The 19248-nt window shown below is 36.1% G+C and overlaps 1 protein-coding gene across 1 annotated transcript in view; it reads left to right on the top strand.

Moving 5' to 3' along the window:
* Positions 1–19248, top strand: part of CNTN1 (contactin 1) — a 172518-nt gene that overhangs the window by 122308 nt on the left and 30962 nt on the right. The window contains exons 14-18 of the mRNA XM_085318503.1: positions 3322–3442; positions 5566–5724; positions 8779–8928; positions 12564–12634; positions 17500–17734. Coding sequence (XP_085174629.1) covers positions 3322–3442; positions 5566–5724; positions 8779–8928; positions 12564–12634; positions 17500–17734 — 736 coding nt within the window. The remainder of the gene's footprint in view (positions 1–3321; positions 3443–5565; positions 5725–8778; positions 8929–12563; positions 12635–17499; positions 17735–19248) is intronic.

Raw genomic sequence — 19248 nt, 5'->3', positions numbered from 1 at the left:
AAAGTATTTGCCCTACTTCCACTGAAGTACTGACCTGATTTTCCTTACTGAACACTGTTGACAGCATTGCTTAGCCCATTACGGATGAARAGGGTTTACATGTGGTTAGTCAGCCAGCCAGCCAGTATTCTCTTACGTAGTAAACCCCACAGATTTTTGAAGGATGGTATCCTTGAGGGCAGTCCCAGAGGAATTCTCATGAATGAATAAAATGCAACAAAAAACAAATGCCGCTGTTGCGGGTTCACCTCCTGTCTGTATACTACTTACCCTTCAGCAAATGAAACTAAAAGGCCTGTCATAYTCATTTTGAGTGAAACATGCTAATGCATGTATGTCTTAATGTGAACATAGTTTAGTAATAATTAAAAGTGTTCCAGAAATATATCAAGAAAATTAGCCTTCATATCCTGGATTGATCACTGATCCAACTAGTCTATTTGATCATTGCAATAGCACTTGTGTCACGTGAACTTGGTACAGGATAACCTGCATTTCTCACTGATATCACTTGGCAATCAAATGAAGCATTGCGAGCCAGAATTCAGAACTCTTTCCTTATGTGCTCAGTTCTTACTTCTATTCAACCAACTCTTTATCTTAGTAATTTGGTAAGGAGATAAATTCTGATGTTAGTCCAAAAAAAATGGTTTTACTAGATTTCATTTTGTGATGAAAGTTTATGTCCACAGAATTTGATAATTGATACCCAAAATTGATACCAGAGTTTGGAAAAGACAAGAAAATTTCATCTGGCTATTTTAATCTCCCTCCWAATATAGACACTTTCAACTGGCAATGTAGCTTCAGAATATTTGAAAAAGATTTAAACTTTATTTTTTCCTCATTTTCAATCAAGAAAGATAAACTTGATGACTGAGTTCTATTTCACTCTTTCAAAATGTCTAAATTCAGAGATATTAATGGCATCTCTTAATAGTTTATGTAGTACTGAAGGTTTTTGTTGTTCTCTAGAACCTTCCAGTGATGAAAACACTGGTTCTTATGCCTAAAATTCAGCAATCTCTTTTTCACATATCATTTTGCATCTGAATTTCTGTAGTTCCTTCTTGTGAAGGTTTCAGGATTGCAGAGATCTGTTTCAGTGTTTGTTTTTTGTAACAAAATGAGGTTTCAAAACAATATGGAATAAGTTTGGAAATGTGAATTTTGCCCTTTTTAGTGTAGTGTGGTGTTGAGTAATCCATCTGTTAATGTTTTGAAACATTTTGACTTTCATAAAAGCAGTCAGATACATTTTTTAGAGATGATTTAGAGGTTTTTTTACATACTTTAAAGACTAACACATGTATAACTCTGAGGTTTAGCCAAGTAATYCTTTTTGGAATAAACTGCAGAATAGATAAAATATTTCAAATGTGTTATTTTTAAACATTTGTATAAATGTATTTATTCCTTAATAGAAAAAGTATTCTTCATTAAGAATAGCTGTGCTATGTGTGGTGGTCTGTGTTATACTCTTTGTTTTACATGTGCACATCTAGTTATGCAGCGGATTCACAGAAGTGTCGTAGGAGAATATCTGTACAAATAGAAATACATTTTGCTTTCTACCTGGTCAACTTACAGATGTTTTTTAATATTAGTGTCTGCAGCCACAGTTCCTTCCCCAGAAACACTCTGAAATACTCCTCTGGAAAGGAATACTCCAGAGTGCTGGATCCAGTTCTGGGCTCCCCAGTACAAAAAGGACATGGGCATATTGGATCAATCCAGCGAAGAGCTGCAAAGATGATTAAAGGGCAGGAACATTTGTCATATAAGGAGAGGCTGAGAGAGCCAGGACTGTTTAGCCTGGAGAAGAGAAGGCTCAGGTGGATCTTATCAACGAGTATGAATGCCTGGGGAGATGGAGTAAAGAAGACAGAGGCAGACTCTGGCCTGGAGAAAGGCCAAGAGGCAATGGGCACAAACTGAAACACAAGAAATTCAATTTAAACATAAGAACCCCCCCCCCTTTTTTTTTTTTTAATTCTGAGGTCAGTGAAACACATGAATAGGTTGGCCAGAGGGGTTGTRGAGTCTCTGTCCTTGAAGGTTTTCAAAACCCAACTGGAGTTAGCTGAACAAKCTACTGTAATTGGCTGTGCTTAGAGCAGGAAGTTTGGACCGGATGATCTCCACAAGTCCTGTCCGGCCTCAGTTTTTCCTCAGTTTTTTGGAATTGGTTATTCTGTGATTCTTATTCAATCTTAAATTCTTTCCCTTACATTTTTGATACCATTTTACTGGTCGCTGCGAGGGCCRGCTGTTCTGCTAGGGAAGATGAGCTGGGAGCTGAGGGGAATAACGCAGTTAGCAGGACCAGACACAGCCCAGTGACCACCAGGCAAGTCCATAGCGAGGAGACTGGCCCAAGGTCAAGCTGGGAAATCRGTCAGCAAGTCAGGGTGCACGTGTAGATCACTGGGGCTCATGGCCAGGCACGGGCATGGCCGTGACATGGCAGGGGCCAAACGGTGAAGGCTTAGCTTAAAAGCAGCTCCCGCGGGAAGGGGGATCAGTCCTGGCCGAGGCCGCCCTGCGGTGCTGGCTGCATGCCGTCTGTCCAGGGTCACCAGCCCCCAGCTGCACTGTGTCGGAGTTGGCCCCCAGCCCCAGCAGCCGAACTTCCCGGCGGGGGATGCTCGCAGGGGCCTCCCACCGTGCTCCTGCCCTCACACTGAGGTCTTCAAGCAGGCGCCTGCACACTGTCTCCAGTGTGGTACAACCCGCTGCAAGTACRGTTCGTCGCGCCCCGTCAGCCTTCTCTTTAGACTTCTTGCTTTACTCTAACATTCGTAAATTGAGAACAGGTTGTGAGCCAGTATGTTTGACTAGTGCGTGCCATTACATTTGCTACAGTTATCCTTTTCATCACCAACACTATTTTGCAGAATGAAGTCTAATCTTTTCTTTAAGAAACCAGGTCACATGTTGATCTTTATTTTTTCTTTGTGGTCTCTGTCTTTTAATGTTGTCTGTGGTGTCTTGGTGTCTTTTATTTGGTGTTTATTTTGGCTTTGATTGTAATCTTTCTGTGATAAAAAGTTTCTTATTGTTTTAGGTTTGTAAAGGAGCAAGTGAAACGGTATTCTGATCCTTCAGTATTTTTATTTTTAAGATATCTGGCAAAGAGCACACTTCTCGCAGCTGTCATACAAATCAAATATATCTCTGAGAGCAATCTGTTCTCCAAGAAAGCTCTTGCTTTGTAGAAATAGCAACCACTATATATCAGTTGGGACATATGTGTAGATAGATATCACATAGTTATATAGGGATGTTTGCCAGTTTCATTAAGTACTATTTTTGTAACAGATTAAATCCAACGGTGAACTGCTTATTAAAAATGTTCAGCTGCGGCACGCTGGAAGATACACGTGCACTGCACAGACAATTGTTGACAATTCTTCAGCTTCAGCTGACCTTGTTGTAAGAGGTAAGGTTTTCCAGGTAAAAGCGAAACATTGCTGTTTTTCATCTAGGTAAGCAGAGTGTTTCTGGTTGTTTAGAATATTTTATTTCTTATTAAGAAATAACAGAGATTAAAAAGAAAAGAAAATTAACATGAAATCCTTACAGTCTACTCAGGATGCTGATTATGTTCCAGGCGTTCAGATGTCTAAATSAGCATGTGCTTTCCTGAAAAGCAATAAAGATTCTTTATTGTATGCATTTTCGTGATGCTGAAATAATCTTAGATAGGTTAAGTTGGTGTCTATTATTATACAGCAAAATAGCTTATAAATATCATTCAATTTATCAATTGCAAAATATTTTTAAGCAGCCACTTTTAATTTTCTGTAATGCTTTATCAATTAAATTATTGTTTATTAAACTAAGCCTACATTAAATTATCCTAGTTTTCAAATGACAGAAACAAGGACATTTGGAGCTAATGTTACCATTCCGTTACTAACTCATTCTTCAGTCCTTAAGTATTACTGTGGACTCAAAACACTGTGCCTGTTCCTATGATATATGTCCTACAAGATATGTCACAAGGCRTAGCTTCAACAGGGTGACTTAATTTGTGCCCTTGGAACATTTTACTCCTTMCTTTGCCTCTGGGTATAGCATGTTCTGAAGTGCTAATGTTCTGTACAGCTGGGAATTTTAAGCAGACATAATTTGTACTTGGGGCTATATTGCTATCATATTTTTCCCCGTATTCCTCTTACGTTGTATAGCAGCATATAGCAATATGTCCTGATTCTGATTTTCTGTCATCTGAGAATGCTGTAACATCAATATTTTTGCACTTAGTATCAGTGAACTTAATTTAATCAGGGCCAAATTTTTGTCACTAGGCTCTGAAAAGATGCATCACATGGCTCTGGATAATTAAAAAATTRCAGAACTTTTCAGGCAGTTCTTTTTGTCTACGATAGAAATAGAATATTTCACAGAACCATTTTTAWTGGAGATATCACTTTCAGGACTTGAATGGAATTGCAGTCTGAAGAATCATTGAACATTTCCTATCATATTCTGGAAGTGCTACACTTAAGTGCCTCATTTATTTAAATATTTCTAGTGGCCTACCTCTTTGTCTGTGCCTCTGCCTACACTACTACTGAAAAAAATAAAGAGCTCTATAATGACACAGAAAGTAGTGACTCCCCCAAAACCCCAAATYCACACAGAGATCAAATCATTGAGGTATGTTTGCAGCAATATTAGTAAATACTGAGAAACTTAGGACCCCTATGAAATGCAGTTCTGGCTGCCTCTTTTCTTTGAGAACTGGGCTGTCTCACTGGTGATGTCTGTCTTAGGTGAGGGGCCTGTGGCTGTTGCTCACAGGTTTGAGCATCACCTCAGAAGTGTAAGACCAGCCTCAATCCATTCTCGTCTTGATGAGATTCAGTTCTCCTCAGCTGGACTTATTGGCTCAAGTTCACCTTTGCRTTAACACACTATATGGCTTCTGCTTCAGAGCCAGTGGTCCTCTTGCCRGCTCATACCTTCAGCATGGAATGATCACATATATTTCTTTTTAAACAATAYATGCTTTGAGATACCAGGCTAAAGTTGAATACTTTTGAGGTTTGAAGTGGGATTTCTTGCTGGTTAGAAGGATAAGGTATTGTACTTCCAAGGTATTATATTTCTCCAGTATAAGTCACAAGCATTTATTTCCATATAAATTTCAGTCAGGACCAATATGTGACTACCAAAGGTGTATAATCRAACTGGGTCAGTGATGAGATCATCATTAGGTGGAATTTAGAAAGGAAGATTTTGCAAATTTTTTCAGATTCTGAGTTCACTGGATTTTCCAAAAAAGGTCAGCAACAGYTAAAAGTATCGCTTTTTTTACTGAAGAAAACCCCAATATTACTTCTAAGACAGGAGCCATGGAAGRTGCATTTGATATTTTTTAGCTGCAAATGCAGTTATCCTCTGAATCACTCTGAAGAATATTTACAACTAACTATATGTTTCAAATCTGTTCTTAAGTAGAAAGTGAGACTGGAAAATGTTGTAGCTGATTAGTAAAAGTTAGGAAATTTTCATTTTAGAATATTTGTGAATTGAACTACTAAATTTTTCTCTCAGGTCCTCCAGGCCCTCCTGGCGGTATAAGAATAGAAGAAATTAGAGACACTGCTGTAGCACTTACCTGGAGTCGTGGAACAGACAATCACAGCCCTATTTCTAAGTACACTATCCAGTCAAAAACTTTTCTATCTGAAGAGTGGAAAGATGCTAAAACAGGTAAGAATAATGCCAGGTAAGAGTAATGTGAGAAATTATAAAGTCATAGTAAAGGACTTGGCTGTTAGAAAATGTGACTAATCATAAAATAGTTATAATAAAAGGAAACTRAGGAATCCATAAATGTCTGCTACAGGGTTTTGGAGCAGTGCTGTGCTAAAAGGTAAGTTCGTTCCAGAAACTAGAAGATGTATATAAAGATATACAGAAAAGAATAGGYTGCTTCTTTTCTCCTCTTTCATCTCTTCCTCTGTTGTTTAAAATATTCCACATCAGCTACTGGATCCRTAAAAAATTATATACAGGATAATTTTATGACAAACAGATGTCCTCATTTCTGTATTTATTACCCTGAAAGTCAGTCAAAATTGTCTAATGTTTTCTGTGAAAAGAGCAAATTTCAGTTACATCAACAGTGGCACCCCTAGAGAAAACATAGCTAAGAATATCCTTCTAACCACTGGATGTCGTCATTGTGCCGCATAATTGCAGCTGAAGAGGCACCTATCTGAACAAACAGCTTGCTAATGAGTAAGAAATACGTCTTTGTAAAATATAATGCAGATGCATAAACTATGAAAATATTTAAAAATATTATTACAATTATTAAAAATTCCTGCAACTAGACTGAAGAAACATRTTTCTGTCATATTCTCTTCTGCATATCTAACAGTTTACTCTGTGAAACCTTCTACATCAGCGAAATAGCATATGCAGAATTTCAACCCAAGAAGAAAACTACAGATTCTGAACTGGGAAAATAGTTCTTCCACACACAGGAGAGTTGAAGAATATAACTGCAGTATGTTTGAATGCCTAACARTGGAGAGCATTGCTACATGTGATACGAAACTGTCATATAAATATGATTCATTATTCTACTGTAATAAATTATAACTTAAGTTCTTTTCTGTGGGATTAGAGCATCAGATACTCATCATTTCTTAATACTAAGAATACTTCTTAATATTAAGAATTGTTTTTCACTTAAGTTGTCCTTTAAAACTATAGAGATAGATGTTGAAGAAATAGTTTGACATGCTTATCTCAAAATCTCTGTGACATCAGTGAGAATTCTGGGGAGTAAAAAGTTGAAAACTTTAGGCCAACTGCCTTAAATCATGTTTCTCTTCTAGAATATGTAGCTCTAGCATATATAATTACTTCCAACAACCAGCATTGGTTTATGACTTAYGTTAAAATAGCTAGGAAAATAGAACTAGAAGGTCCTGCAATCCCTTCCTATCTCTGGTACCATGTTAAGTTATTTCTGTAGAGTAGATTTCCATGAACTTTTTAAAAATAATGCAAGCAAAAGTTAGAGCTGTTCAAATAACTGATGATTTGTTTCCTTTGCAACGTATGCAAGAGGGAGTATCCCTTTAGATCARTCTCCACTGAATCAAATTTACTTTTTTTTAGGATGACTTATATTTCATTTCCATTTGAACTTCTTATGCACTTGGGAAGAAGAAAAGTTCATGGAAAGATGCAAGCAAAATTCATAAAAAGGAGGTGGCAGCTCTGATATTGCCTCCTGTCATGTTGTCTCATTCCAGAACTACATACGTTTGTGTAGGAAATATAAGAGYTGACTTCAGATCCTCTGGTTCAGAGCAAATGGTTGAAGCCATCTCCCTTCTCAGGAAGATTCCTTAATTGCTGATTTGCAGGCATGATGAGATGCACTCCTCTGCATCTCTAAAGTTCTTCTGCTTTGTATAAATAATGAGAGAGTCGCTAAGGCATAGCGCAAGACTGAGAGCTTTGTCCTGTTGAGGAGRGCGTTTACATCTGGAGTGGGACAGGGAGGATCATAGATACCTAAATTCCTGTTTTAAGAAGCTAGTGGGAAAGTGTGTYCTACTTCACAGTGTGGAAATATGTGTGAACAAGTTATATAATATATGTTTACMTTTATGTTGCTCCTTCCATTAAGGGGATCAGAGCATTTTGGAAGGATTAACTCTCACAATGTTGATCATTCATGACTATTCTAAGAATATGACATAGTAAGATTAAATTAAGAGATTAAAAGCAGTCCAGCAGAAGGAATGACAAATTTATATCGTGTCTTGGATACCATGGAAGATCACCATGGCTTTACTAACTGGACAGAAAAATAATTTGAGTAAAGATAAGGGAGGTTAGTGGGCAGAGAGATAGAGAATGGCGAGTGCTTCTCTCTGTTCTGCAGTACCTCACTTGGGAATGAAAAATTTGTTTAGGGAAAAGAAAACTCTCTCACCATCTAATGCTTACTCTGCTATTCTTTCTTTTTGCAGCCAATTCACTCATATTTTAATTCCAAATTAGCTGCTTTCCCAGCACAGAATGTCATTTCTCATCTCCCTCTGAACTGAGGATTCTTATTTGACAAACAACTCTTGGCTCACAAAGGAACCAAAAACCTCTGTCTTTCTACAGCTGCAGACTAACAACCCCTACTGCCTGTAAACTATAGACAGAAAGAGACCCAAGAGCTATGTATTTCATTTATTCYAAAATAGCTTTTGAGAATAATAAATCTTTCTTGCAGGGATTGTAATAACACTTATCCTCATTGGATCAGAACTGGATAGCAAGTTGTAACATTTTGCTAAGGAGGTGCACCAAAATCTGACCRCATTTTGTAAATCCACTTATGATGGATCCCTACATTTGCACATGTCTATCCCTTGACCATATCATGAATTTTTATTTTATAATTTTTGCATTCCAGATTTCTCATTGCATTGTCTGTAGGTAAAATGAAGTTCTACAACTACTGTGTAAGGATATCTCATAATTAAAGGTATTTTTGTTGTTAGTTCACACCCAGTTAAAACTTACAGGCTTGTAAACATTTATCGAAGATAACGTAGTTTACAAATTCCCGGTCATTGCCAGGAATACTCCTTGTAAAACATGGTATCACTTGTGTATAACATCGTGTTCCTTCCTCTAGCTCTGTGTGAATGCACAGTAGTGATAATTTTGCAGAAATCAACTGAATTACTGGCTGATCTTATTGTAAAAATGCTGTTTTCTAAAACAATTTTTTATTTCTTTTAGAGCCATCAGATATTGAAGGAAACATGGAGGCTGCTACAGTGATTGATTTAATACCATGGATGGAATATGAATTCCGAATAATAGCAACAAACACTCTGGGAATAGGAGAACCTAGTATGCCATCACAGAGAATTAGAACAGAAGGCGCTCGTACGTAGACAGAAATTGTCTAGTTCTTTTTTTATGTGCTTTTTATTTTCACTTCATATTTCATTTCATTTCATATTTCATTTTTATTAATTCATTTTGTAATTCTATTTGAAAAAGGGGATTTTAAAAGATTAAAATGCAGAAATTTTTTTCTGGCTACCCTCTAGTATAGTTTATAGTAAACAAATACCAAACTGTCCAGATGTGCTAAAATTAAAAAAAAAAAAARAAAAAAAAGAACAAAATAGGAAATATTTTAAATAGAGAAATGTTCACTTGCTATTTGACTTGTAYTAGCATTAAAGAATACAGGATGTATATTTTACTAGACAGAGCAATTCTTCTGTGATTGAAGGTTTGGTCTGGTGTCTTCTCATTCCATCTCARAGATGCGACATTATCCAACACAACATGTGCCCTTATCTGTCTAATTGCACAGTGTTATAATCTCAGAGGACATTTAAGAATATCTTTTAAGCTCAGACAGGTACATTATAAAATACATTCTCCAAAATGAGGAATTAGATGTTGTACTTATTATTCAAGATARTACATTCCATTTTGACTGTAAAAATGAGATAACAGCAGTGCTCTGAGAGGTAATATGTCACTGCAGGAAGACTGTGTCCAAAAAAGCCTGTATGTCAATATATCCTCCTTAACACATATTGGCACCCATTTGCAACTCCAGTCTATTTATAATTTTAAAATATCTGTTATCTCATGACTTGAGATTTGAAAGTAAAAATGAAAAACCAAAATGTAAAAATAAAATTTTACAATTGGATCTGCTAGTTTTGTTTTGATTAGATATACTTTGTCAAAATAAAATATATTTACATTGCAAATTTCAAAACATTTATTAAAAAAGACCCACATTTGGCCCATTAAAAGTTATATTACTTAGGGGGAAAGGAAATAAAGATTGGTTAAATTAACCTAGATAGGGAAGGAAGATCTACAAAATGTTAGTACTAAAGGAGAAGGAAATTACTACCTATAAAGTTGGCTATTAGCTTTATATGTTTTCTGACTCAACAGCTGTATTTAAACAAGGCCCAGGGGTCTAAATGAGAAATGTACTCAAGCTCCTTGCAGAGCTTGGCTTGTAATAGACATTTTCGCCTTGCTGAAGCAAGGCAAAAGTAAYGCTCACAGGTGGAACGATGAGCATCCTGCAGGGTGCAGTGTGCCACATTAATGGAGTTCCTCTTAGCCTCCTTCATAGTCTGAAAAAAATGGCATATCCTCACTTTTTGTAGCAGAATATAATGTTTTTGCAAGGTATAGTCAGGTGACTCATTCCTCACGCCCCAGCTCCATTGTCATCTCTTTCAGACTGTGACACACATTTTTGGTGAAACAAAGCGAAATGTTAATATGCACCTTCCTACGGACACGGACACTTCTCACTGTGCCAAAATAGGGTATAAGTCAGTAACAGTCTAGAGATGAACTTCTGTGCACAAGTCCCTTTCCTGCCAGGAGCTGGAGTTTGTTACGGGTAGCAATAGTAGGTCTTGGGCAGCCTCACAAGGCTACACTGTCTGGACTTCCAGGGTACCACAGAACCRGTACTGTGTGTTGAGTTTTCATGTAAACCTCTATTGGATACATTTCTTGAAGAAGSTAAGTATTTCATGGCACAAATAGCAACCCATATCCACATGCTGTAATTATTTTAATGGCTGTTCTGAGATACACAGCAACTAACCTCTCTGTTACACTGTATGATTGATAAATTATGTTTGTTAAACTGTAATGTTTATCAGATCTGAAGTCTCTCTTCTTCGCATTTGGGTATAACTTTAATTTTAATAACTAATCTTTTTAATCACAAGCTAACAATATGCACTATGGAAAAAAGATTTGTTCTTTCTTTCTTAATAAAATCTAGTTGTTTCTTCAATAACACCTATATTTCATCATGACTTCCTGGAATTCAGTTAGTCAAAGGCTGCTTGTATGTATTGTAAGTTCTAGACATATTACAGAATTGTCTAAGTGTTGCTGTCTGAATTAAAAACCTAATGTTATTGGAGGGAGATACTCCTGAACAAGGTGATTTATAAGACTTTAGCCAGTCTTTTTTTCTTCTCTGGCAGCCTGTATCTCTTCTTTGACTACATAAGCATTCTAGCAAACTTGTTCTAACTTAGCACTGAAGTTAGATAGCTCATAATAGACACTGTGACTTCTATATATTTCAGTAATAACAATGTTGGGTAATAAGTTAATAATTCTGGGAAAAGCTTCCTCTTGATTTGTCATGATATATGTGTTTGGCTTCATTTTCCAGTGATTTGTTTTCTGGAAGGCCAAAAATAAGTAGTACAAACCACTCACCAAATGCTGATTACATTTCAATTTTTTGTTACTTTTTCTTTTATTTTATTTTCTAAAAACATTAATTCAGCTTTTCTGTTTCTCCTAAGTTAAGCCTAATAGAAAGCCTCAAGGAACATCTTATTTCACAGTGGGACAGCACACAGGAAAGATTTTCTTAATATCATGTGATGTTCATTGAACAGTAGGCAAAGTGTCTGATGATAAAAGAATTTTTTAAAAAACATATTGCTGTAGTTAGAGCATGTAGTTAATGCATGATCACCTGTGGCATATTTAATGTACTGTAGGCAAGCTTAACGATCATTCCCAAAGTTTTCAGGGGTACTTTGTCCTTAATACTGAAAGACAGCAGCTAAGTACAAAAAAAACATGGAGGATAGCAATGAAAGCATCGTATTTACTGCAAAAATATTCAAAATTCCACAACTCTTGCAAAWGTTTTCTGTATATCATTGTAGGGAAGAATTTTAGAGACATATTTTTACTGAGCTCCTGAGAGAAAAGACCCTGCATATCTTTGGAAGGGTCTATATTTAATTTTCAGGTGTTTACTGTATTTGAAAGAATTTAGGTACTGACAGTCTTACAGAAATGAGAATACAGAAATGACTTGTAGTGAAGTCTTTGASACTATCTTGCTTTACCACTCAGTTATGCACTAATGTTGATCTGTTGATGTCAGTATAAAATGCAATCGGGCAAGGACTCTAACTGCTAGCCARCTTCCACTCTGAACATCTGCCCATGCCAACAAACAAGCCATCTGCCATTAATCTGAGCTGGAGTAGGATCAGAATGTCAATACTTCAAAGATTCATCCATGGGTTTAACTTTACACATTGTGAGCAAATCCAYTGAAATAGATGGAGCTAAGCAGAGTTTTTTATGCTAAGTACATATGCAGGTCCTGGGTGCTTGAGCCCTCAGAATAGCAGCAAGAGGAACGAGAACACTACACTGTGCCTCACTTAAGATCTATGAGGAGTGTTCAGTTTCTGAATGATAAATTAATTAAATTTTTATAGAGAATATGGTTAAGAAGATGGATGATTGATTGCTAGCTATGGTTACAACTTGCACGTTTTCTGTGGCAGTAGCTGTGCATTAGTCATGGCAAAACCGCAGACTCTCACAGGTATTACAGACTATCATTACTGTAATTGTGTGGGTGTATGTGCTTGTTGGCCCTGCTAGTAAAAAGAAAAGTAAATAATGGAGGCTTTTTTTTTTTTTTAACTGAATGCATACTCTGGAGTCATTTTTTCTTGTTTCCTTTGTTCTTCTAGCTCCTAATGTGGCACCTTCTGATGTTGGAGGAGGGGGTGGAAGCAATCGAGAGTTGACAATAACATGGATGGTAGGTATTGCACTGTGATGGCATGAAGCATAAATCCCCTGAGTCTGATCTTGCTCCTGCTGAARCCAGTGGAAGGTTTGTCACTGGCTCCTGTGAGAGCAGGATTTGAACATAGTGTGTAGGTTTTCAGATTTTTCTCATAAAAACACATTACAAGGAATGGGGAATATGATTTTTTTGGATGTTTAAGTGTTGGACATTTCTAAAATGTGCTCTAAAACATTCTCTGAATATGTTTTGAAGAGATTGATGCATAAGAGGTACAGGTTGTGATAGTGCATTGATATAATTACATTTGAAGAGGCTGCATAATGTATCTTGCTTCAAGGCTTTTTTTTCCTGAAGTTACAATCTAAACAGCATGCAGGTTCACTTAAATGCGATTAAAGGTATAAAATCTTAATTGTGTCTTTAAAGTGCTGTGCACAGGTGCACAGGCTCGATAAAACAGAAAGACGATTACATTGTCGTTCTATAAACCAACCCATTATAATTAGTAGGTGAACTTTCTTGTATATTGACAATTGATACATTTTATTTTATTCTAATGTAACTGGTAACAAGAAAAATGTTGCATCGTACCACAACTCAGCCATTCCTTCATTCACTGATATCTTTGTTCCTTACATGTAAGCYGTTCATTTCTCTTTGCTGATTGTCTATAAAGAAAAATAAAGAATGGGGGGAAAGACAGAGACAGAGATAAAAGGTAAATCATGTAAATGATGGAAAAAAGGTTAAAACTTTATAGTATTGTAAGGAAACCCTGGCAGTAAACTAAGACTTTTCAAAATTTCATAGCTTTCCTGCTCATTATTGACTCCCATGATATTGTGTCTTTAAAAAGTCTCCTATACATTCAGAAATATATAATTACTGTTATAAGTTAGAGAGAAGAAATAAAGTTAAAAAAGTCTATCATCTGGTTCATGTTGTCAGAACCTATCAGTATACAGTAAAAAATTATAGAAATGGAGGATGATAAAATATTATATTTTAAACAACAAAGTTATCTTGCTGCTTTTGACCCCTCGGTTCATCTTCATAACGCTGTCAGGCACAAAGAGCACAATACACCATTTGTGTCTTTTGGGGAATGGTTTGTATAGGTAGAAGTTAATTTACCACTATTAAGAGTACTTTTTTCTTGTCGGAAGTAAAATATAAAAATGACATAATTACAACAGCAACTATTTAATTGTTTTAGTAGAGATCTGCATTATGAATGTATAAATTTTAATGCATATATATATTTCATTCTTTTTGTGCTTCGGGTTGATACCTCTTTGGAAAGGTTCTCAAGGATTTGGGAGGGTTGTTTTGTTTTTTAATTCAAATCAAAATGTTTATATGGTCTTCCTAAGAAGGAAGGAAGGAAGGAAGGAAGGAATTCATTTTAGCAATGAAGTGAGCTGGAGGAAAAGAAAAAAAAAAAAAAAAAAAAAAAAAAAAAAGATGAACTAAAAATTAAGAGCTACACTTGTGTTAAAATAAACTGAAAAAATCTGTTTCTCAGTTCCAGTAATAATAGGTTGGAAAGTGGATGGCTTCTAATTGTTCCAGTTAAGACTTCCATTAAGACTAAAAARCAAGTAAGAACACAGACACTGAACAATGTACAAGACCTAGATTATTTTATTATTTATTGACAAATGATGCCTCATAAAAGCTTTAACAAGTCTTAGAGCTACATTTTACATTGCATGTAAAGACCCATGTTCATGGCATTGTTGTTACAGTGAAAACTTGTCTGTGCCTAAATTGAAAAAAATAGAATTATAACTTCAAGAATGGTGAATAATTCAAGATCTGAAGTACAATATCATTTCATTCTTTCCTATATGCTCAGATTTATATTCCAATTATTAATTACCTAATATAATCTGTTCTATAATTGAGTAACTCATTTACTCAGGCAAATTAAGCAGAGCTTCAAATATTTATTTCCCAAGGATCTTCCATTAYTATGTCTAGCAAGTGTTTTTGAATAGAGACATTAATTTACAGAGTCCATCTGACACAGGGTAGACAGATACGAATTTATCTATCTGTAAGTCTATGATAAAGGTGTATATTGATTCCCTCAAATGTGCTGAAGTTTGCATRTGCTGCTTAAAATACTTCTTTTTAATTAAGTAGAGTGGAACAAAGTATGTGGCAGGTTCGCATGTTTCTGCCAACCCCCTTTCAGCTTTTGCTGTGATTCATAAGCGCAAGTTGAACAGGATCGCCACAGAGGCAATCACAGCTCTTCTAAACCTTGTTTTGAAACAAGAGTAGAGAGAGGGAGCTAGGAGTGGCTTGCCTGTTCTTCCTCATTCTTTTCCCATTTGTTTTTCCTTCTTCCATTCCATTTTCAAACTTGTTTTGATGACTACTGCAAACTATTCAGCCACTTATACCTAGTTATTTTGTGTAACTGTTGTAGGGCAAGCTGCCTTCAACTCTTCTATAGGATCTTCCAGAACATACATTTTTAAGTTTCAGTCCTGGCTTTGTAAAGTTTGCTGTGGCTGAAAATTGTTCTGAGACTAGGACCTCATTCAGGCTGCTTASTTTGACATATGGGATAGAATTCTGCTTTAATTTAAGCAGCTACATACAGCAGGTAGATTCAGAAGACSAGCTCTCAGAGGTGACTCAACCCATGAAATCCTCTACATTTTCAATTGCAAGGTTGTCTATGAACCTAGCTTAGTTGTTCTGGGTAGTTAGGTATCCAGTTTTCACATGATCTCCAATCAGACCTGAGTAGAAGAAAAGTGTAAGGCATCAATTATGCCCCGTCTAATAGATACACTCAAAGTATGCACAACATGCATAAATTAAACACATAAAATAGGTTATCTGAGTTCTTCTTCATAGCTGACTAGTAGTTAAGAGATCTCACTTTAAAGKCCAAACATCCATCTCCCTTTTGGCCTGTGGTTTTTTTAGAATTTCATCTGTTAGCAGTTGTCTTAATCACTGAACTATACAAGCTACAGAAGGCACTTTCCATTCCTCCTCCTTTTGAAGCTGTGCCACTATGCAGAAAGCAATGTAGGATTCATCAAGTCAGATGGAGAACTAAGCAAGAAGRGAATTAGGCTAGAGAACAATAAAAATATTCTTAGCTTGAACTGAYCCAGCAGGTAAGCTTTCAGTTGCCTGATTTTTGCTGGAACAGAAACTTAAGCAGTTAAAAGTCACCTAACTCACCAGTGGCAATTCAGTCCATCTGCATTCAGTCCAACTTCAGTCATTCATGTGTTCTCAGAAGTCATATTGTAGAAGATGAGTACCTTTCCACTATCTAATGCTCCATTATGATCTGGACTTCACATACATCAGCATTTCATCTGTTTTCCCCGGAARAGACTAGGTATCCGTATACTTCTCCATATATAAATATGGAGAGCCCTGCTAACAGCATCTGCTTTGGTGCTTGCCTTCTGCAACATAGCTTAGAGCACCCACCCAGGAAGCAGGTGGCATTCAGTCCCTGCTAAATATCCACACASACCCCATATTCTAGAAGGGTGCCCTAACCTTAATCGTCGTATGTGAGAGTTACTATTCCTGTGACTTTGCATTGATGTTGTACAGTGGTGAAACTTAACAGCAGTAATAGAGAGSACTAACTGAAGATGCAACGAGAACACTGAGAGCTGGGGTGGAGGAGGTCAGTTCTCCTTAGCTGTGTAAAATCAGAAATCCAAGTCTTCTGTTTGATTCCATCATTTCTTTTGGATGCTTTATCATGAAGAAAAAAAGTTTCATCTTCTTTCATATATCCTTACCTGATATTTTTCAGATTTTGAGTTCAAACATGAATGTTTATCTTRACATTTGTGTCAAACTGTATAATACATATTAATGTTCTGATACATGTGTTATATTTCTGAAGTCAAAGCTAAAACGTTTCTACTGATTCAAAAATTTGGTGAGTTTTCTCTAGAATTTTCTTTCTTACCTATACTTCGGAGTTTCATTCTAAATTTAAACAAATACAAACTACGAAATGTATGAACCACTTTTTTTTTTTGGCCTGTTTCACTATTAACATCAACATTTCATATATCCTTGCTCAGAATATCTGCACACTTCTTGATTGAAATGCTGCGATAGTGGACAAACACCTGAGGAGTACTCCCAGGCATACAAAATCAGCTGTAGTTACAAAGAATTAAAAAGCCATATGGATAGATCTCTTTAATGCTCACACTGAAACTGGGAGTCATCTTACTTAACTTTTACTAATTAGAAGCTATGTAGACAGTCTAAACCAGCTGATTGGAGCCTCTTCATAGTCAGTGAAAAGAGGTAGAATGAATCATTCTTTGAATGTGTCTCTCTCACTTCATCATTTGTGCAGGTTGCCTACGTGACCAGCTTTAGCTAAATGGCTATAATTTAGACCAGAGACTTCAATTTTCTCTCTCTGTCTTGCAAGAATATCTCCACACATGCACATGCACCCATGGACTGGCACAGTGTGCGTGTGTTAAATCACAGAAATCACAGAATCAGATATCCATTATCACTTTGCTCCTTACGAAAGCGTTTTTTCCCTAGCTACAGGTGAAAATAATTTTAGAACAGAATCATCTTTGGTTTCTTTCTGAACATGATGTGTGTTGCAGTAAATTTGGATCAGGAACAAGAGTTTAAAATGTATTAGTAGCTGTTGTGCTACTAATGCAGATCTCCATAATGAGGATGATGTATTTTAAAGGTGGGAGGAGCAAACCAGAGAAAATGGACCTTTAGTTCAGTATTCTTACCATATGCAGATTGATGCCTTCTTTATTATTTATTTTTTATTAGAGATCCATTTGTTTGATTAGCTACAAAAATTAATGTTTTATCTTTTGCCTCTTTAGCCCTTGTCAAGAGAATACCACTATGGCAATAACTTTGGTTACATAGTAGCTTTCAAGCCTTTTGGTGAAAAAGAATGGAGAAGAGTTACAGTTACTAATCCTGAAATTGGCCGATATGTCCACAAGGATGAATCAATGCCACCTTCAACTCAATATCAAGTAAAAGTGAAAGCTTTTAACARCAAAGGGGATGGACCATTCAGTCTCACTGCTGTCATTTATTCAGCTCAAGATGGTGAGTAGAGGTTCCAGATAAGTTCTATACTGATGACCAAGTCAGCAGTACCAATACCAGGAAAAAACCAACACCACAGTCTTTGACACCAATTGCAATTAGCCAATTCTATACGCCTTCAGCAAGGAGGATGTATGTATTTGCTTACACAAATCACCTGCCATTGTTCTGAATGAAGAACTTCAGACTCTACTTCTTGAGAGTGGTGGAGGGCACTTGCTGATACTTTCTGTCTGAACAAGCAATCCACAGAAACATTCAAGATTTTTCACATAACTTGTTAAAAGTTTTGAGAACTTAAAAAACAAATTCCTATCTCCGTATTTGTTGCCTAAAACATTACATTGTAATCCAGCAATTGTGTCTCTTTGATACTGCTTAACATACATGATTGGCATAGGAATTCAGAAGTGAATTGTTGTAATTTATTATGGAAATTTAGGTTTTTTTGAAAAATAATACTCTTTTTGATCCATATGCAAAATGCAGGTGAGTTCTTCAGTTAGAACTATCTACATTTATTGAGATTAGTTAGTGACAGAGGTCCAAAAATGTAAATATGAAGATGCCTATTTGCTGTTGAACCTACTACTAAGGGTTATCTCATGTGCGTTAGATTTAGTTAATCTTAAAGTAGTTATGTTATTTATGTTATTTATTATGTTATAGGCCACACTAAAGCCTGTTATTTTAGTGGATCAGTGGGAGTATTTAACCCCAAAACTGTTCCTGTAGAAGGAAGGTTGGTTCAGTTATATGTCAAGCATGTTTTGAGTCAAACATAAATTAGCTACTTTTTTCTAGCTTTGATATTAGAGCTATCAGGTGAATAATTTAATGAAAACTGCTTTTTCTTAATTCTGGAATTATTTCATGTGCTGTGGTCTTTAGGATGCAAATTTACATAACATTTCCAAACTTAGCAGCGGAAAAGAATCACTAGAAGAAAGTTTACCTTAATGCAGAAGAACTATATACAATATTTTAATTGCAATGTGGTCACTCAAGTCTGTTTTTAAAAAAATTACAGTTTATTAATTTCTGTCCAAAACCCAAAGAAGAATTGCTCACATTTTTCTTTTCATAGAACAGAATTTCTTTCACAAAGTCAGGAGATCCAGAACAAGGAAGCAAGAGGAGGGATAAGATAACAGGACCACATTCTCACACTTCCGATTCTTTCTTTACTCTGTATATGTTACTGGAGATTTATGTTCATGACTCCCATTAGCACTAATGGGAACTTAGCACACAAATCGCCCACACACAGGGAAAAAGATAAAATGGCCCTTTTGCTTCTCATGATAATTCAGGATCCAAGCTGGCAACACTTAGCTATCTGAAGTGATTAATACTAATCCCTTCTATCAGAAAAGTGTGCGGTAGGATATCATCTTCAATAGCTGCCGCACCGACAGAGTGATTGTTTTTGCAATTGTATAAATGCCTTAATAAATTGCTCTGGTGTAATAAAAGCCGTATCTGCCAAATAACATTTCAGTATCCATCCTTTT

This window comes from Rhea americana, unplaced genomic scaffold, assembly GCF_003343005.1.
Source record: "Rhea americana isolate MKP2758 unplaced genomic scaffold, rheAme1 scaffold_54, whole genome shotgun sequence".
In the NCBI taxonomy this organism is placed as follows: Eukaryota; Metazoa; Chordata; class Aves; order Rheiformes; family Rheidae; genus Rhea; species Rhea americana.
This window is presented reverse-complemented; position numbering and strand designations above follow the sequence as displayed.